This window comes from Colias philodice, chromosome 11, assembly GCF_061535455.1.
Source record: "Colias philodice isolate Cphi_HAF_F1 chromosome 11, ilColPhil1 Martin Lab GWU primary, whole genome shotgun sequence".
Classification (NCBI taxonomy): domain Eukaryota; kingdom Metazoa; phylum Arthropoda; class Insecta; order Lepidoptera; family Pieridae; genus Colias; species Colias philodice.
Window position 1 is genome coordinate 4,489,573 of NC_143096.1, and position 20,645 is coordinate 4,510,217.

Sequence of the window (20,645 nt, forward strand, 5' to 3'; positions counted from 1 at the left end):
AATGTTTTATCATAAAAAATTAAATTACAGTGTTTCTTAAAAATACAATCAAAATATGCTATACTCTACAGCATGCCATATATTCAGGTATCCGTTAATCACATCAAATCTATCGAGATCGTTAATCGGCCAAAAAATTCCTAGAGTTAACTGTAAGTATCCTGTTATTGTACTGTATCAATACATAGCCATTTGTTTAATACCATATCAATTATATATATATTATTATAATATTATATTATCTGGGCAGGTGGGCCAACAGATTAAATGGTCTCTTCTGCCCCATTAACAATGGTAATAAAGGAAACTAGTATGTACATAGTATATACTTATATAAATGATTATAGGTATAGCATCAGCATTTCGAGGGTTCAGTGATACAAAAATAGAATTACCTCCTTCAGCGTCTTTTCTGCAAAATGACGGCAGCGCGACTGTTATTTTACTTGGGACCGTCCATTTCAGTAAACAGTCAGTGGAAGATGTTTCCCAGGTTACTATGTTAAATATTTTAATTGCACATGGCTTCGGGTGTACGTACTTATACGTATACGTACTTCGGGTGTATGTAACTTGCTGATTTTCTGAATTATTTTAATTGCAAGCGCGGCGTTACGGTGATGTATAAATCCTCTATGTAATTCAATATGTACTTACAGAAGGAATATTAATGTGTAATTATTTTGTAATTTTATTTTTAGATAGTGAAGTCACTAAATCCAAATGGAATAATGATTGAGCTATGCCGACAGAGAGTGTCGTTACTAGAACTGGATGATAAAAAGTTCTTAGAAGACGCCAAAAAATTTGATGCAAAAAAATTGAGGTCGACTATTTCTACTAACTACATACCTACTTGAAAATTTTTCTTTAATTAATCGTTAATTATTTATTGATTTTAACAAGATTTTTTCTCTATAGACAAGCAGTAAAAGGTCAAAATTTTGTGTCGGGTATGTTACATGCTATGTTGCTAAAAACATACGCCGATCTCGCGAAAGAGTTGGGTGTAGCGCCTGGAGGAGAATTCAGGAGAGCTTATCATGAGGTTGTATTAAAAACTTATCGCTTTATAATAATAATGTTATGGTTATTAACTTAGTAATTGTCGATTTAAAGAGAGTAGGTAAAAAATCGTAACTGAAGGGGGACTTTTTTTCAGATGAAAAAAATTCCTGGCTGCAAATTATTTCTCGGCGATAGACCCATTCAAATAACGATTGCAAGAGCATTCCAGTCCCTCAGTGTGATAGAATTGGGACAAGTTCTTTTTCATTTAACTAATTCCAAACCAAAACCAATAGAGTGCGTATTTAGATATTTTTCAATTTTAATTTAACGATTCCCCAGCACGTTGTTTATAAAGCGGCCGCTTTCTCTCTTCGTATCCGTTCACTATATATTATTTTGCAGTAAATATCAACTAGAAAAATACAAAAGTAAAGACTTTGTTCAAGCCCAATTTGAAGAAATAACGAGAGAGGTGCCGGCTTTTAAGAAAATATTTCATGTGTTCGTTGACGAACGTGATAAATGTCTCGCGTTTTCTTTGCAAGAATGTGTACGTGCCGGTAAGTTTATTTTAAAAATATAGTCCGTGGGACCGAGGGTTATAAATTAAAACTGAGAATTGAAAAGAAAATAATTGTATTTTGAATATTGAATCGATCATCGTAATATTACCAATTAATACGAACGGTCTTAGGCGAATACAGTTGAATAATTTTTCTTGGGATGAGATGATATTGTGTAAGCGCTTATTCTGAGGTGCACTAGGTGCATACAATAATTATTTTTTCCTTGACAGTCGAAAAGCCTCGTGTCTTGGCAGTTGTAGGAATGGGCCATGTGGATGGAATTATGAAATATTATGGCAAAATGAGACAAGAAGACATCGTGCCATTGCTATTGTAAGGGGTATATAAATTGTTTTTCAATAGGTATATGTTTTGATCTTGTTGCTTATAATATTTATGAGTATTCAAATAATGATATGCATATTGCATACTTGAAAAATGTTAAGTAGTGTATATAATGAGTAAAGACTGAAAACCTTATAGCCTCAGCATAAAGCTAGATTATTCCAGGGAAAGTCAAGAACAACTTAAGGCCCCAGTACACAATGGCCCATGCTGACCCATTGCAGGCCATTGCCATTGTGTACACGGGGTAATTGTATATGATGGCGGGTAATTGTATATAATTGTATTGTCTTTCGTGGCGCGCAATCGGGGAGTTGTCGTTTTTTTGGGCACACTTTAAAGGAATCGTGGCGTAGCGTGGCTTGTGGTGTTCACACAATGGGCCATTATTTAGTTCGTCACCGACCGATGACCGGGATAGTGCACTTTTTTGTTGCGTGCTAGAACTAGAATTTTATTTTTATATTAAAATATAGTATTTGATCGCCTAAAATGTCAGTATCGTGGAGCAATGAAGAAACTTTCAGTTTTATTGATTTATATCAATCTGAGCCCTGTACGTCCATCGCAAGTGGTTTGCCAGGCAGCAATGAAACATGGGCCATTGTGTGAACAGCAAGTGATCGTGGCCTACAGTTGTGCATTGTAAAGCGTGGCCCATCACAGGTCATTGTGTACTGGGGCCTTTAAATTTCATATGGTTTTTTTTTTGTCGTGGATAGTAGTATAGACAGGATCAGTATAGACACAATAAACATTATTCCTTTCCTTTCTTCGTTTTAGTTTTCATATCATTTGTATGTTCTGTGTCCGGAATCAACAACAATCAAATTCACAACAAGATATTTTATCTACAGTTTAGATTAAATTCTTATACATTTATACGTTACCGAAATTATTCAAATTAGGTACTTAGTCGGTAATTATGAACAAAAAAAGTACATAACTTAAATATAATTCCTTAATTTTTTTGAGTACCTATGTATATCCCATACTTATGAAACAGCAATATTTTTTTTCTACTTCAGCAAGATGTTTATGTACTTACATAAAATTTTATTTTTTCAGTGACTAAATTATGATCAACATCTACTTTTTGAGAGGAGACATTAGAGTTCATTTGCAAAATAGTTGAAGACATACTTAGGTAAAAAGTATTGCTGTTTATATTTTTATAATGCATTAAATTTTGTTTTTTGTAGTTGTATACTTTCTTATCAAATTAAATTAAAAATTTATATTTGTTTCAGAATACCTCCTACGCCCGTGTATTGGGTAATTCTTCGTGCAACCATAAAATTCACATTTTATTTTTTGATATTTTCTTCTATTTACCGGCTAATTTTTGGCTAAATCAAATTATTGTTCTCTGTTTTAACCACCAAATAAAGAAACAACAAATACGTTTGTGTTTTATTTTAAATCTAAGAACTGTATATTGGGAGAAAGCACAATCTTATTTTTGAGCATAATGTGATGCAAAGTGTATGCAAAGGTGCAAAAGTAAATAATAGCTGACGCAAAAACCTCCGTAGTTCAAGAGATCATCTAAAGATGATCGTTTTTTATGAAACTACTTAATTTTCTTCTAAATATATTGCGAAGGCAAGCGCATGAGCGAAGGAGTTATCATTGCGGAGTTATATTCTCTAATAATATATACAATTCTCGTGTCACTGTGTTACTAATCATACTCCTCCCAAACGGCTGGACCGATTCTCGTGAAATTTTAGAGTAAGGCAGAACAACGTCTAGAACGGACAGGTTGTTAATTTATAAGTAGCTTGAATTGAAATGCGTTAAGTAAGAATAGGTATTATAAATAGGGAACAATTATTATAACCGCACCAAAAATCACATTCAAAGATCCGTCCTATACACAGAACAGTAAAGTAGATAGAAGTGTGATGTGGGCGTGGCCCACGTGTCAATGATAAGTTTAGATCACCTAACTTGCGTCTTGCTCTCAGTTGTGCGCAGAAAAATATTCGAGTCGGTTGTCAGCTGTCAAACCTTTTTTCCATATTTATTCATTAATTAGGACGTGTTGTTCGGTATAAAGAGTGCAAAAATGATAGCAGACGAAATAATATCAGCAATGAAGGCATTTCATACCGTCGGTAAGTCTTATTTTAATTTATTTTAATTATATTTTATGTTATAACTTCGCTTGTCGTAATTTGTCAAAATTGTATACAAATATCTAGTCAAAATGAACCTTAATCCATAAGAAATTAGTACTATTATAGATTGAACAGCAAACAAGACTTTCTGGAATATTATTGCAATAAACAAACGAATTTCGCTTTAGTGATGCTTGTGGTGCATATCGACAGTATCGATACTTTAGAAAAGACAAACATTATAAATACATATTAAATTTTATTTTATTTTTCCTTAGCTTTCATTTGTCTAATTTATTTATAGATTTCCCAAAGAGGCTAATTTAAAAGAGAAATGGATAAATGCAACGTGACGAGTTAACTGGATGCCGAACAGTACTAAGCGGTCTAACAAACTTTGGGTTGTTGAGGAAGTGATTATGAGGAAGAGGAGGAGGAAGAGGAATTTTCACACACAAATTTAGAGGATGCGGATGAGGAAGAGGATATTTTTTTGAGGAAGAGGATGCGGATGAGGAAGCGGAAGAGGAAGCGGATGAGGATGAGGATGATAGGAAATTATAATCAAAATTAAAAAACAAAAACTTTTAAAATTAAAAATTAAAACAAAAGCCATTCTCCTGTCTCTACATATTGATGTTTAAGGTTAGGGGAGGTTAGCTCGCCCAATCGCGAATTTACGAAGTACTATACTATTTGAGTCACGAGCCGGACTCAGATGGGCTTTTGTTTATACATATTACTCGAAAAAACCCACAGAAAAAACCTAATCTATATCAGTACCTGCCCCCCTAGTCAAGTGGCTTTCTGTTAGCGTAGCGTTCAATAGAATAGACTACGAATGTATGAGATTGACGTAAGCTGTAGATAAACGTTATCTACAGCTTACGTCAATCTCATACATTCGTAGTCTATTCTATTGAACGCTACGCTAACAGAAAGCCACTTGACTAGGGGGGCAGAAGCGACATTAGGCGATTTCCACAAAAAAAAAACTAACTGGTACTTAGATATTATTATGTAAGCTTAAACAACTTGTTTGTTTTTTAATTTAAAATCACTTTTGACAAACATTATTTGGTAAAATATGTTTCTTCTGAGTATGAGAAAAAATGTTATATTATTATGTTTAGAGATAAGTGTTAGGCGCAGATATAAATATGGCGGTAAGACTCTACTCTTGTTCGTTAGTAGAGTCCGACTCGTAACTCAAATACATAGTTTAAATAGGCTTTGTAAATTCGCAGCCCGATCGGATTAGCATCCTCATAAATTTCCTCTAAATTTTGAGGAAGCGATAGCGGAAGAGGATTTTTTTATTTTCATTTTTGAGGATGCGGTAACGGTAGAGGAACCCAAAATATTGCGGAACTTCCTCATTATGAGGAAGCGGAAGAGGAATCCTCAACAACCCTATAACAAAGGCCACCGATACATCAAACCTACAGCAGTTCCAAGATTTAAAATAATGCATATTTTCTGTTTGTATTTTGTAAATATAGATTTATACTATTCTATTCCGTTTTTTATTTAATAATAATAATATAAAAAGACGTACTTAGTAGTAATAAACATACTCCAAAATGTGACGCATTATACTATACTCATATAAAAGAAAGAAAAAAAAATACACAAAAAATATTTATTTGTGAATTATCGATATCTCGATATCGATAACAAGGCTGACATCCCTCAGAGCATAGCATCAGATAAATATCAAGTTAATGTCATTAATGTTGAGTGACACAAATTTCAACCTTATCTCTATGTGTTGCGTTTCAAATTTATATCTATCGAAAACTAACGCCCTCTGTTGTGGAGTAGCTGAATGTTTTCGAATTTGGAATTTCTGTGCAATGAGAAACAAAACAGCTAATATACCTAGGGATGTTATACTAAAATAAACCGTAACATGGTGCGTTAGGGTACATATTGAAATGCTGAATTTATAACCTAAGTCAGTTTTTACTCAAATTAAGCTGTCCAATCAAAGGCATAGTTTACTTGTAGTGTACTGTATAACTATCGGTTTAAATGTGTGGGTTTGGCGACACTGGTTTTCATACTAATTAGACATTACAGCACTTCTAAATGTTTTTACTGTTCTGTGGTCCTATATTACTTGCCTGTATTATTTAAACTACTCTTTGTTACTTGCTCTGTGGATCCGTCAAATGACTTGTTTAAAAAAATTCGCCACTGTCAGCTGTCAATAATTGTCATTGGCAAATTAATGTGTATTGTTTATTTATTATTGCAAATATTCTTTACAATGTATGTAATCTTTTAGTTTTTACAATATTTATGTCGCGGTTATGTACTTTTTATGTTCTTTAGAAACTGGGTAATATACTAAATCATGTTGTGGTTAGAGATTTTCCTTATTGCTGTTTTACACTTTGATCTCATTCAAAATAAGGATAGTGGTTGTGGTTGTAATGTAAATCGTAATAAAAAGGAACGAGGATATAAAGATAGTGTATTTGGCGCCGTTTTTGATGAAAGTCAATGCAAAGTAAAACTCGACGAAGGTATGGATAATGTCGAAAGAAACGATAGTGGAATGGTTTTAATTCCCGGTGGCACGTACCAGCTTGGCACTGATGATATAGTTATAGAGGGAGATAAAGAAGGTCCGAAAAGATTAATACAACTAAGCAATTTCTATTTAGACAAATATGAAGTATCAAACAGGGAATTTAGTCACTTTACAAGATTAACTAATTATAAGACTGAAGCTGAAGTTTTTGGAGATAGTTTTGTGTTCACATTGTTTCTGAATAAAACATTTAAAGAGGAATTGAAAGACTATCGTGTGGCTCAGGCCCCCTGGTGGTATAAAGTAAACGGTGCTAATTGGAGGCATCCTAATGGACCCGATTCAGACATTTTTGGTATATGTTTTTATATTATTGAATTGAATGATTAATTGAATAAACATTCTCTCAGATAGTAACTTATATGTCATATAAGGCATGTTATCATTTTATGTTCTTATTTTACTGATTCTTAAACATTACAGATTATATGGATCATCCAGTAATACATGTATCATGGAATGACGCTAAAGCATATTGTGCTTGGAAAGGTCAGAGATTGCCAACTGAGGCAGAATGGGAAGCTGCATGCCGCGGTGGGCATAGAGATACAAAATATCCATGGGGCGATAAATTGTTTCCTAATAGAAAGCATATGTAAGTTTTATTGTGTACCTTGTTCTGCAGAGTAGGTATTTTGATTGTTTGTCAATTTTGAATGTGGTTTAATAATCTAATCTAGAAGTTTCTTGATATATGAAAGTAAGGTCTGTAGTTGAAAAATAAAGTTCTTAGGTCTTTCTTCTTAGTCATTAAATATCTTAGTTAATTGCTTACGGAAGGTATATTATCTGCATTTTTGTTCTTAGAACACTATACTATTACTAAAAAGACATATCCTTACTAGCTTTTAGTCATTATTATTGCATCTTTCAGGGCCAATATATGGCAGGGTACATTTCCAAACTACAACTCTGAGAAGGATGGTTATGTTGGCACTAACCCTGTTCATTTTTTTCCACAAAATGAGTTTGGGCTTCACAATATAGCTGGCAATGTTTGGGAGTGGACCGATAGTAATTGGACCCAGGATGATGTATGTAATTTTTTTTTAAGTTTTTAAAAACATTGCATATAATAAACAAATAGACTCACAAACACACTCAAAAATTGTCAAAGTAAAACAATGCCTACATGTCTAATAAGCAGAGTTTTCTTATGTACAATCAAATTTCAACCTTACTGCCACATAATAAGGTGTTTATTCAAATGTTTTATACAATGCCATTTTACATTTTTGGACCTTTAAATAGGCAATTGTGAGTCTTGTTGTCTATTTAATTATTATATGTTGGATATAGAAATTTCTGATAATTTTAATGACTGTATTTAATTAAATTTCAGACCAAAGAAAAAGTGAAGAGGGGTGGTTCATATTTGTGTCACCACTCATACTGCTATAGATACAGGTGTTCTGCCCGTTCACACAATACTGATGACAGCTCTGCAGGCAATTTAGGTTTTAGGTGTGCTAAATCTGCATAATTTATATGAACAAAGCTAATATTATTGTGTATGGACAAAGCTCATCTTAAGTGTAGACAATGCATTTACTTTGCTTTTTTTGTTGTTATTTATATCAAACTTTGATCTAAGATTTTATGATTGTGTGTAACATGTATTTTTATTGTATAATAATTTATAAGGTTAAAGTTAATTGTACTTAATGACTGGGTTTTGAACTTAATAATAAAGAACAAAAGACACCTCGCTCATTATTATATAAGTGTTTCTATGATGTATGTTTTGTCTATTCTGTGTGTAACTTGTCTTCCAATTTATGAAATATACTATTGTATGAAAATATTTCAATGTTTTCCTTTAAAATAATTCTTGTTTAATTCAGACTCAGTATTCTCAGAGTCAATTTTAAAACTAAACAATATAAATGTGGTAGAGTCTGGCCAGCCAAAGCTGAACCCAGTGTTTTTTGTAGCGGCCACACTATCTGGAATGTCATCATGGCGTTTCTGCGTAATTAGTTTTCAGTTTTGTTGAAAACGGTTCAAATCATTTGCTTTAATAACGTTTAAATCCTGCTGTGTTGTGTACCTAATGTACCTATATACTATGATCACCTTTATGAATATCAAAAGTATCAAAATGTTTTTCTCCTACTGAAGCCGATGTTACCAGGTCCATATTTTTTAAATTTGCCGTTTACTGGGTTCGGCTTTGGCTGGCCAGACTCTATGTTGTTAGTATTGATTCAGTTTGACCTAAGAGGAATATTAGTAAACCTACATACATATTTATGTAGATAGATGAAGTGTTATGGGGAACATATGAAACGAGATATAATATTAAATAACATTTTACCCTTATAGTTTATTTGCATTTTTGTATAAAAAATTGCATTTTTACATAAACCAAATTTATTATTACTATTGAAACAATTTTTATTTACAAAATGGTGAGCATAGCATTTACTGCTTGTTCAAGCAGAACTGCTTCGAGTACAAAAGCAACTTAATTTGGTAAGTACAAAACAAACGGAAGACAGAATACAAACTTAAATGGGCTATTTGCTCAAAAAATCTATAGACATTTAAAAAAAATTAAGATATTAAATTAGAACATACGATTTGAATTATTTTATTCAATCTACAGAGTGGCAATAATAAAAGGGCTCGCTGCCACGATTTAACTGCAAACTTGAATTTTTGAATACTCCTTAATTTCATTGTTAACTAAATTGACTAAATAATTTTGTACCATATATGGTAAGTTACATGAATACTTAAGTTTGCAAATATCGAGACAGTTTTACAATATTTGGTATAAATAAAAAAATATAAATTAAACAGAAAATAAATAGCCAACACAACCTACAAAGTGTCACTACAAAAAACAAATTTATTGCATTGCAATAAAATTTAAAATCATGAAGTGATATTCAAATACTGTTTTTTCGTACGAATCTGCATTAGTAAACAAGAATTGTGAATATTTGGTATTTTCAATAAATCGGAAGTTTAAATTAAAGTTGCTGATTGGTCGTCTATGCAGCAATTTAATTATAATTCATATAAAAAGGTTAATTTGTTTAGTTTGAACTAATTTTCTATAAATATTCACAATTCAAGGTTACAAGTAATAATATAGCTTTAGCTATAAGCGTACACACAGTAAATATTGTCTTGCCAAAATGCTTATTTGAGTATGTTTAAAATAGAAGTTACAATTTGTTTCAAAACAAGTAATAAGTAAATTCGTCTTTAATATCTAATTAGAAATAATAATTATGTAATGCTTGTGCATATTATCTTATGTTTATAATATTAAGTAAAGAAAATCGCACACTCAAATAAACATTGGGCCTCTTCTTTATGCCTAAATAAAAAGTCTCATATACAAATATTACAACAAGAATTGAATGTTATGTCATTAAATATATAATAATGAACTAATAAAAACTTCATTGTAATTTGTAACATGAATTTATATATTTAACATCTGAAACTAATAAATAATTTGTTCATATTTGATCAATCGATCTTACTAAATAATTGAATAATAATTGTTTTAACAATTTCATAGATGCCTTTTAACAAATATACAGATTTTTATATTATACACAGTTTTATAGAAATAATGTGATCTAATTTATACTACCTACTACATTTATTATTGGGACATTTTGAGTAACATGCAATTATAAAAAATAAGGTCAGTTATTGTTGATTGCAAATAATGTTTTTACATGTATATTTTTCTAAAAAAATGATTCCCATAGTTGATATTGCACATTTACATTACTCAATTTATGAACAGTACAAACACGTCCTGTATTTATTATTTACTCTAATATAAGCACCCAAGATATTGATGTAATAATATAATACATATAACAAGTCAAAACAATCTTCCAGAGGTAACTAAACCCTAAAAGCGATCGTATTAAAAAGTACAAAAGGCTACGCTATCACGATACGAAATCTAGCTACAATTTGTATCGTAAAAATAAAATGTACACCACTGACACCGGCTATATACACTAGATAGATCACATTAGCACTAGACAACAGTCACCGCGTCGGTCGTGTCCGGGGCGCGGGGGCGCTGGGCGCAGGGCGCTGGGGCGCGGGGCGCGGGGGCGCAGGGCGCGGGGCGCGGGGGCGCGGGGGACGGGGCTATGAATCACAGACTACGGAATGCTAGAACGTTCGGTGGCGGTGAGCGTCAGTTGCCCGCCGGCAGCACGGTGCGGGCGCGCACGAGCCCGTTCGTGTGCCCGTTGCTGAAGCCGTTCTTGTACGGCACTTCCTTGGCGTCGCTGATGTCCGTCGTCACTGGGGCGGGCGGCGGCGAGCGCGCGCGGACCTGTACAATGTACATTTTAATAATCTTCACTACATAGTATAAAACAAAGTCGTTTTTTCTGTCCCTATTTCCCTATGTATGCTTAAATCTTTAAAACTACGCAACGGATTTTGATGCGGTCTTTTCTAATAGATAGAGTGATTCAAGAGGAAGGTTTTAGTATATATTATAAGAGGGTAGGTGTGTGACAGTTAACATATGTTTGAATCAGCTGTTCTAATTTAATTCTAGAAATTTATTAAAACGTGATTTTTTTTAAGTATATTATGAGTTTATAAATACCTCAACCAATAGTTATTGTGTCCTATCCTCATTTCTTTATATCTTGGTAGTTAACTAAAGTGTTAAATATACATAACCTCAACAACAACATTTACACTGCCACTGCATTAAAACTAATATGGAATCCATCACACAGTCTATTGATCAGATGTTTGAAGTGTTCAACCACAGAATGGATGAGTTCCAAAAGGATCTCCAGACAATTTCAACAGCTCCAATGGGTAGCCCCTCTTCTAAATTAGCGTCTGACTTTACAGTCTTTCGCACATTTGTCTTGACATCACTACAGTGTCTACAGTCTGAGGTTATCCTCCTGAGTAAGCTCGTAGATCAACAGGAGATGCGTAGCAGGAATAAAATTCTTCTGATTCATGGAGTGACGGAGGAGAAGAATGAGAGAGTTAATACTGCAGTTGCCGGTATCTTAACAGACAGTATGAATATACCTAACATCTCAGTCAATTCTTTTAGCAGATGTCATCGTATGGGCCGTGCTAAAGGTGATCAACCCCGTCCCATTGTTGTAGAATTTCATGATGTCTCTCTTAAGCGCAAGGTTTGGTCAGCTAAAAAAGAATTAAAAGGTTCCGGTACCACACTCTCAGAATTCTTGACTAAGCAAAGACATGCAGTATTTGTGGCTGCTCGCAAGAGGTTTGGCGTTGAAAAGTGCTGGACCCGTGATGGCAATATCTTCTTGCTCGGACCAGATGGTACTCGCCACCATATAACTGCAATTTCTGACTTGGATGACATATCGGGGTGTACAAGCAATGCTGCAGCAGTACAACAACAGCCTACAGGCAAGGTCCCATCAGCACCAAATCCAGCTACTTCTTTGAAGGACAGTAAATTCGCTTCAAGATCAAGAAGAGTAGTCAAGAAGTAGTAAGAATCCTTTTCCCTTATATTATGTTATAACTTTCTTGTTATCTAGACTATACTTTCTTTTATTCCCTATACTTATTTTTGTGGTTATATATATATATATATAGAAGTAAGTACTTAGTAATGTATCCTAATTTGTTTTCAACTTTTCCCTCAGCTTGTTACTACTTTATTTAATATAGGTATACAACTTGAAGCGCCTGCGCCGTTTCAGATTATATCGATTATCACTTTATAACTTTACTTTTTCTATTAGGTATGTTGATTCTCAGTTAACTTTTAAGTTTTATGTGACTTGTTTATTAAATAATAATGTAAGTGTACTTGTATATATTGTTTACTATTTTTATTATGATAACCCTCATAATTCAGTTGACATTTGTCACTTGTCAAATGTTGCAATTGCCATCACAAAGATTGCCTATTTCATGTTTGAATACTAGTCTTTTGGCCGTTGAATTGTGTTGTGTACTTATTTATAAAACTCCGTAAATTACCGAAATCTTGTACGTAAGGTAACTTTTGGGTAGAGGTTATGCCGGTATACATATTTTTAAATATTTTTTTTTAGTTATTTGTATAAATTTATAATATTTTTTTGTTTATTTATTTATTTATTTTTATATAAATATATATTATCTATATTTTATTAACAATTATGTCAAATGACGATAGCTTTCATTCTTTTATATCTTCATCTGACAATACTGTCAGCAGTGAAGATAGCTACTATAGCTCTACACTTCCTCTTCAATCCACACTTTTAAGTAACTTCTCTGACTGCCCAAAAAACTTTAACGTCGTTCACGTAAATGCGCAGAGCATTCCAGCGCACTATCCCGATTTTCTTATGTCTTTTGAATCCAATAATAATATCCATGCTATCCTTGTCTCCGAATCCTGGCTTAAGCCTTCCCTTCCCTCCTCCTGTTACTCCATTCCTGGTTTTCGACTCCTTCGCAATGATCGCATCGGTAGGACAGGCGGTGGGGTTGCTATTTACCTTCGATCTCATATTCCATTCTCCATTCTTAACTGCTCGTCCCAACCACCTCCCTCCGATGCGGCAGAGCACCTCCTTATCGAGATTTCCCTATCCCATACCAAATTGCTCCTCGGTGTCCTTTACAGTCCTTCCTGTCACGTAGACTATTTTTCCTCCTTCGATCAGCTTTTAGAGAAATATGTACCATCGTACAATCATATTGTTCTTATGGGCGACTTCAATACTTGCTTGCTCAAGGATGATGTTCGTTCCAAAAGACTACTCTCTACTGCTGACTCGTTCAATCTACATGTTCTTCCACTCAACCCTACTCATTTCTTCCCAAACTGTTCTCCATCACTTTTAGACCTTATCCTTGTTTCTAATACTGATCTTGTGGGCAAGCACGGGCAGTTACCAGCCGAGGCTTTCTCTTACCATGACCTCCTTTTCCTTTCCTACAAGTTGCGATCCCCTAAACCAAAACCCCAAATCCTCATGCAGAGAAGTTTTGGTGATATGGACTTGAATCGCCTGGCGGATGACGCTGAAAAGCTGGACTGGGGGCAGGTGTATGGTGCAAGTGACGTCAATGATATGGTCACTGTGTTTAATTCGTTACTTACGCAATTATATGATATTCATGCTCCTATTAAACCTGTAAGAATTAAACAACTACCGGCACCATGGTTGACTAAAGAAATCAAGGCGGCTATTAACTCAAAAAATAGGGCGAAATCCAAATTGAAATCGAACAACTCACCGGCTAACAGGGAGAAATACAATAGGATACGGAATCACTGCAATACTTTGTGTAGAGATGCTCAGCGACGCCACGTTTCCAATTCGGTCGAGAACGGCGACCCAGCTAAGATCTGGAAATTTCTTAAGTCCTTAGGAATTGGCAAACAGCAGCAACTTTCTCTCCCTCCTAACACTAACATTGATCTAATGAACAACCACTTTACCCATAATTCTCTTGTATTTAATCCAGAACTTAAGTCACGCACATTGAATAATCTTTCATCTTGTCCGACTCCTCAATATCAACCGTTCACTTTCAAACAATTCACCGTATGTGGTATTAAGAAGAGCATATCATCGATTTCATCCAAAGCCGTAGGTAGTGATAGCATCGGTCGTAATATGATCCTTCCTATCCTAGATATCCTTGCTCCCGTCATAACCCACATATTCAACTCCTCCATCAGCAACGGAATATTTCCTAATGCCTGGAAGGACGCCCATGTCGTTCCATTGCCGAAAAAGCCAAACCCTACTTCCTTTTCCGACTATCGTCCTATCTCCATCCTTCCGTTCCTATCCAAAGTCCTCGAACGGTTAGTTCATGAACAGTTAAGCTATTTCCTTAATAAAAACAATATCCTAAATACCTTCCAATCCGGCTTCCGTCCCGGACATAGTACGGCTACTGCTCTCACCAAGATCACCGACGATATACGGTCAGCATTGGATGATAAGCAGCTCACCATTCTCACGTTACTGGACTTCAGTAATGCTTTCAATACCGTAGATTTTGACATCCTATTGGGACTGCTACGCTCAATTAATATATCTCCATCGGTGACTGTATGGTTCAAAAGTTACTTGTTGGGACGCCAGCAAAGGATTAAAATTGACAACGTATTTTCTAGCTGGTCTGACATCACTGCTGGCGTTCCACAAGGTGGCGTCCTCTCTCCTCTTCTCTTCTCTATATTTATCAACTCTATCTCTCTTTCGCTTACTTCCTTCTCTCACATGTATGCAGATGATCTCCAGATCTACACAATGTCCACGTTCGAAAATTTACCGTCTGCCATAGCAACAACAAATAACGACCTGTCCTTGATCATGAATTGGAGTAGATCTCATGGCTTGGTAGTAAACCCTACTAAGAGCAAAACTATTCTTATCGGCAGCTCTTCATTCATATCAAGGGTAGGCTGGTCTAGTTTACCCCCTATTACTGTGGACGGTACCATAATCCCATTCAGTGATAGCATTAAAAGCTTAGGCGTCACCATTGACCGAACACTATCTTGGCAACCGCAAATAAATGAGCTCAACAAGAAAATCTTTGCCTCATCGCATTCACTCATGAGAATTCGCAACTTCTTGCCCATCTCAACCAGAACTTCTCTTGCACAATCCCTCCTCCTTCCCATCCTCGATTATGCCGATGTCTGTTATCCCGACCTGACCGAAATCCAGTTGGACAAACTTGAGCGCCTCCAAAATGTTTGCATACGCTTCATTTTTGGCTTGCGCAAGTATGACCACGTCTCGCAATACAGGGCAAAGCTCAAGTGGCTACCAATACGTCAGCGTCGAAATACCCACCTTCTCCAACTCCTATACCGTGTCCTGTTTAATCCTAAAACTCCTGGCTACCTAAAGGAAAAATTCCAATTTCGAGAGAGCACCGACTTTAATCTGCGCTGCTCTGAAAATTTACTTTTAAAAATTCCACCTCACAAGACCAAATTTTACCATAACTCGTTTCATGTGCAAGCTATACTCTTGTGGAATGCTCTTCCAATAAGCATAAGACGCGCTCAATCACTAAACATATTTAAAAAACTCATATTTGACCATTTCTTTAATCAGCTATAATATTTGACATATATTTAGATATATATATATATATATTTATTTACTTATGTATATATATTTATATATTTGCATGTATGTAAGTATGTGTATTATAGTCTATATTTTTGTATTAATATATGTATATAATATAATGTATTAATATCAGTATTTATACCTGTATAAATATATTTTTTATTTTTATTTTTAGTCTGTTTTCTTTTTAATTGTATTTAATTAAAACACCACCTATCTCATTCGATTTCTTAAAACTAATCCTATCCAAAGGTTGCCTGGCAGAGATCGCTTGAAAGCGATAAGGCCGCCTATTTAACATGTTGTATCTGTCTTATATGTTTTTTTTTCTTTTCTTTTCTTTTCTTCTGTATGTGTGTGTTAAATAAAGAATTTTGTATTGTTGTATTGTATTGTATATAATTTATTAGGTTTTAGACAAAGCGGGCGAAGCCGCGGGCGGACAGCTAGTAATATATATAAATCTCGTGTCACAACTCACAATGTTTGTTCTCAATGGACTCCTAAACCACTTAACCGATTATAATAAAATTCGCACACCATGTGCAGTTCGATCCAACTTGAGAGATAGGATAGTTTAAACATGTAGGTACCCCGGGCGAAGCCGGGGCGGACCGCTAGTAAAAATATATGTTTAGCTTGTGTTTTCTGCTTTCCCTTAGGGGTAAGTAAAAGAGATGTTGTTCGATACTCAAACCTACCCGATTCCATAATTTTTCTGAAATTTCATGAGAATTTTATATAATAGATTAGATGCGAACTGCCTATGACTATTATCTATGCGTCTTAACTTTTTTTTTAAGGCCGAATAGATTATTTGTTTGAAAACGTTCGAACGGGGCTTTATCTATTTAATGCAGTCGTGGGCGGGCTGCGAATGGCTCAACACAGTAATAATAATATATTTTATTATTATTATTTTCTTGTAGCTCTTATAAGATAAATACATATTTATCTTATAAGAGCTACTGTATGTAATATACATATATTACTGTATAATCATTTCTTTTAAATATATTGCAAATGTTATTAAATCGGATGTGCATAACTGATGCCTGAGATACAGTCACCAGGTCTCCACTAATCAGATGTTTTAATCAATAATGCTAATATTATTTGAATATAATCACACAAAGTTAGAATTTAAACAGCAATTAATAAATATGTATCTTTTTTTGCTTTATCTAAAAATCGGAACATAAATATGTATTGATATTATATTTAAATGTCTAATTGAAATATGAATATGTTTTCTACTTTTTTGGATACTAGGAAAATAATTCGAAAAAAAAAAGGAAGCAATGCCGAACTCTATTATAAACCTATATACATTTAAAACAGCCCAAAATATATGAGCATTTTAAAAATAATATTACCTTTATTAAAAAATTTATTACCTTTGGTTTTGAGTAGGACTGGTTGTAGAAATCTTTGAAAAGGAAGAAGAACATAACGGCGTGCATGCCGATCCACCAGACGAACGCTCTCGGGTAGTCGCACTCAATGAACAACAGTTGGAACGCGTGAACCATGATACCGATGAATTGCACCTGGAAAATATTAAACATCAGCATTGAAGTACAATAAAAAAAAAGAGCGTGTGTGCCGATCACACCTGTTAGAAGTGAAACTTATTGACGTGACAACGTCTTATAATTCGATAGAGCCGGTTGCACGCACGAAAAAACATGACTCATGCGGCGTTACCTCGCTCTGAGGCGTTCCGTAAGGCTTGAAGTGGAAGCGAGAGCGCGGAACGAGCGACAAAGAAGCACAATCAGACGTTGTCACGTTCAACTGTCGTCAGTAAACCGACTTTACAGACAACCAATTTTTTTTGGTAACATTAGTGATACCAAAATCATCGCCTTACTCCATGACGTGACGGTACTGCCATGACGCGACTTTATATTTCTCTCAACGCGCCTAAAGAAGTTTCACTTCAAAAAATACTTCTTTTACAAGTACTTTTGAATCGTCATAACACAGATTTATGTAGGTACTACTAGCTTTCCACCCGCGGCATCGCCCGCGCAGTCAAAGAAAAACCCGCATAGTTCCCGTTCCCGTGGGATTTCCAAATTCCGGGATAAAACCTGTCCTATGTCCTTTCTCGGGTATCAAAATATCTCTATACCAAATTTCATGCAAATTGGTTCAGTAACTAAGGCGTGATTGAGTAACAGACAGACAGACAGAGTTACTTTCGCATTTATAATATTAGTATGGATTAAAAGAGTATGCCACTAGACTCACAACCGCCCAAAAATTGTCGGAAGCAAAACTCTGTCTATGCGTGTAAGGCAGAGTTTTTTAGTTGGCGTATAGAAATAGACCTTGAACATTACTGCCCCGAAATAAGGTGTTAATTTAAAAATAAATATTTGAAACAACACATTTTTAAATTTTAATAGGTGATTGTGAGGCTAGTTGTATAAAAAAACATCAATGATGGTTAATTATTTTGTCTAGTATCGATTTCAATTTAATTTATATCAATATGAATGAGCATAAAAAGTCTAATTGTTAAATTAATATACAACTCGACCAAGCTAAGTTTGTACCTCGTTGGAATGCGGGGCGCATTCCAACGAGGTGCAAACTGCAAACAAAAAAATTAATGCAAAGTAAAATCTATCAAACATTTGTTTTCTTTTTTTAAGTCATAGCGAATCCTTTTTTGCAGACCGTACGTAAGCGTCAGTGTGACGTAATCGACGCGAGGTGCAAACTTAGCTTGGTCGAGTTGTACATACTAAATGTTATTCAAACCCATTCTGCTGTTTTTGTGCAAATGAGGAAGATTGATAAAAACTTGTTATCATTGTTTAATGTATTTATTTAATTTGCATAAATTTTCATTGTATGTTTTTATTCGTGTGTATTAATTTTTTAACGGCAACATTAATCATATTTTTATCGCTATAAAAACTCACCATTTGTAGAGTTGTTAAATACTTCTTCCACCACAAGTATTTCTTCATGTGTGGGCCCATAGCGGCCATCATGTAGTACGAATACATTATGATGTGCACAAATGTGTTCAGAAGACCGAAGAATGTGGAGTGACCTCCCGGAGTGAACTTAACGCCGAACCATACAGACATGGGCATCACTCCATGGTGGATCACGTGAAGGGTAGATACATGATCGAATTTTTTTCTTAGTATAAAGAAGATCTGTAAGGTGAGAAATGAGAAGAGTAATTAAAAGAGGGAAAAAGGAATTTTAAAATTATATTACGCGGTGAAGTTCGTAGAGTCGTAGTAACTTTATATATTTTTTTCAATACTGTGTTAAATTAAGCTATCCAATGAAGGAACTTGGTAGTAGGCCTAAAAATTGGTTCAATTCAGTTTTTAAGAACATAATAATATTATGTACTACACAGCAGCTTATCCTTTTTCGGTTTTCGTACCTCAAAAGGGAAACCTTATAGGATTATTTTGTTTAAAATTTAAATATTTTTATACCTACTGATATATTGATTACATTGTGAACTCAAATTATCTTCAATAAAGTTAAAAAATGTTGTTAAGAATTGGAAAAAAATATTTCTTTAATTTTTTATTCAAATTAATACTTTATAGTGAAAAAAAAAACGCTCTAAATTGGTATTCCGGGAAATAAACAAACCAAAACAAGGAAGTTATGCAGAACAGGTAGTTTAATTATAAATGTATAAAGCGTTGTATCATTAAATTTTATCATTTTAACAATTCAAATGAAAAAATTATAGCACCTTGAAATTATTTCGTTCTTTTGATTAGTTATTAAAACATTTTACTGTACCTAATATAATTTTTATGAATAAAACTTTACAATAAACGTGAGCGAGATTGTAAGAAGATAATATTTCTATTACAAGTTTTTTATTTATTTATTTAATTAAATACGTACCGTATCAAAGAATTCTGTGAATTTTGAAATGTAGTACCACCAACATGCGTGAACCATCTGAAAATTTAATACATATTTCTTAAAATGTCCAACGCTAATTTATTTTATTGTAAAACAATTGAATTTGGAAACGTTTGTTAAGGACGTTAAGGAATTTCATGCAAATTATTATAGGATTCAAAATCGATAATTTACGAAAATGAAAAAAAAAAAAACTAAATACAAGTTCATTACTTATCAACAGGCTACTATAAATTACATTTGAGAAAATATAAATTTAATCGTCTAAAGTTTAATATTGAGGTAAAGTTACGAAATCTTATAAGAATATTTTTATTTCTATAATAAAGCCATTTTAACCCAAAATTCAACACCTTTTCCCAAGGCAATCATAGCTTAATAATCGCATGTAAAATGGCTAGCATGATTTTTTATTAATTAAGCTTATCTGAGTATTTATGAATTGGCTACCACCGCGTCGAATGTATGAAGCTTATCTTAATGGATATGAAATCGTGCAGTGATTATTATATATATACGCAATGCATTAATTATTATAATGACAGTTAGAACATTCAAAGTACAGCGATAAGTAAAACATTTAAACACAAATTTCGAGAGGCTGCACTATTAGTCGTAGCCAAACGTTTTCAAGGTGGTGTTGATAGACACTGTGATCAAAGTTCAGTTTTACAAGCGAAATACCATGGAACATTCGGGTGAGAACAACAAGGATTCTATGGGTGGTAATAATTCGTTGGATAGTGTAAATACGGTAGAATTAATAATTCACCCTCATTGTTTGTGGATGTTTGGAGTGGTCGACCGGCTGACAGTGAAAGTTATACCTGCCTGTGAACCAGCCCGCGGCCCCGATCTGAAACAATATGCCGACACCTGACCCTGTGTTATTTGTTTTTGCATAGCATGTGGTCGCACGGCGCTACGACCGGTTAATCACCAGCTGCCATATCTGGTGTATTTGTCAGTTTCTATC

The 20,645-nt window shown here is 34.2% G+C and overlaps 3 protein-coding genes across 7 annotated transcripts in view; 2 read left to right on the plus strand and 1 right to left on the minus strand.

The window, feature by feature from the left end:
• Positions 1–55: 55 nt before the first annotated feature.
• On the plus strand, positions 56–3,297 carry LOC149484528 (traB domain-containing protein-like). The gene is made up of 8 exons (XM_089700355.1): positions 56–152; positions 348–493; positions 702–826; positions 922–1,048; positions 1,163–1,305; positions 1,414–1,571; positions 1,808–1,910; positions 3,173–3,297. The coding sequence occupies exons 1-8, from the start codon at positions 56–58 to the stop codon at positions 3,273–3,275; spliced, it is 1,002 nt and encodes a 333-aa protein (XP_089556481.1). The 3' UTR covers positions 3,276–3,297.
• A 2,971-nt stretch (positions 3,298–6,268) lies between these two features.
• LOC149484529 (formylglycine-generating enzyme) lies at positions 6,269–8,448 on the plus strand. Its single transcript, XM_089700622.1, has 4 exons — positions 6,269–6,939; positions 7,068–7,239; positions 7,519–7,678; positions 7,987–8,448. Exons 1-4 carry the CDS (start codon positions 6,405–6,407, stop codon positions 8,125–8,127), a joined length of 1,008 nt encoding a protein of 335 aa, XP_089556748.1. The 5' UTR covers positions 6,269–6,404; the 3' UTR covers positions 8,128–8,448.
• A 507-nt stretch (positions 8,449–8,955) lies between these two features.
• The window catches only part of LOC149484530 (very long chain fatty acid elongase AAEL008004-like), a 41,228-nt gene continuing 29,538 nt past the window's right edge, over positions 8,956–20,645 (minus strand). For 4 of the 5 annotated variants that reach the window (XM_089700624.1, XM_089700623.1, XM_089700626.1 and 1 more), the window contains 5 exons: positions 20,442–20,525; positions 19,649–19,705; positions 18,685–18,927; positions 17,146–17,298; positions 8,956–10,965 (listed from right to left, as the gene is read on the minus strand). In XM_089700624.1, coding sequence (XP_089556750.1) covers positions 10,825–10,965; positions 17,146–17,298; positions 18,685–18,927; positions 19,649–19,705; positions 20,442–20,525 — 678 coding nt within the window. In that variant the 3' untranslated portion in view covers positions 8,956–10,824. The remainder of the gene's footprint in view (positions 10,966–17,145; positions 17,299–18,684; positions 18,928–19,648; positions 19,706–20,441; positions 20,526–20,645) is intronic. The other variant, XM_089700627.1, reaches the window with a different exon arrangement.

What these genes read in the sequence shown, in the direction of transcription:
- LOC149484528 (XM_089700355.1), top strand. Translation starts at nt 56, where the DNA reads ATGCTATACTCTACAGCATGCCATATATTCAGGTATCCGTTAATCACA. An exon ending in CAGTGGAAGATGTTTCCCAG is followed by an intron (nt 494 to 701) that starts GTTACTATGTTA and finishes TTTTATTTTTAG; the next exon opens with ATAGTGAAGTCACTAAATCC. An exon ending in TTTGATGCAAAAAAATTGAG is followed by an intron (nt 827 to 921) that starts GTCGACTATTTC and finishes TTTTCTCTATAG; the next exon opens with ACAAGCAGTAAAAGGTCAAA.
- LOC149484529 (XM_089700622.1), top strand. Translation starts at nt 6,405, where the DNA reads ATGTTGTGGTTAGAGATTTTCCTTATTGCTGTTTTACACTTTGATCTC. An exon ending in ACCCGATTCAGACATTTTTG is followed by an intron (nt 6,940 to 7,067) that starts GTATATGTTTTT and finishes TAAACATTACAG; the next exon opens with ATTATATGGATCATCCAGTA. An exon ending in TTTCCTAATAGAAAGCATAT is followed by an intron (nt 7,240 to 7,518) that starts GTAAGTTTTATT and finishes TGCATCTTTCAG; the next exon opens with GGCCAATATATGGCAGGGTA.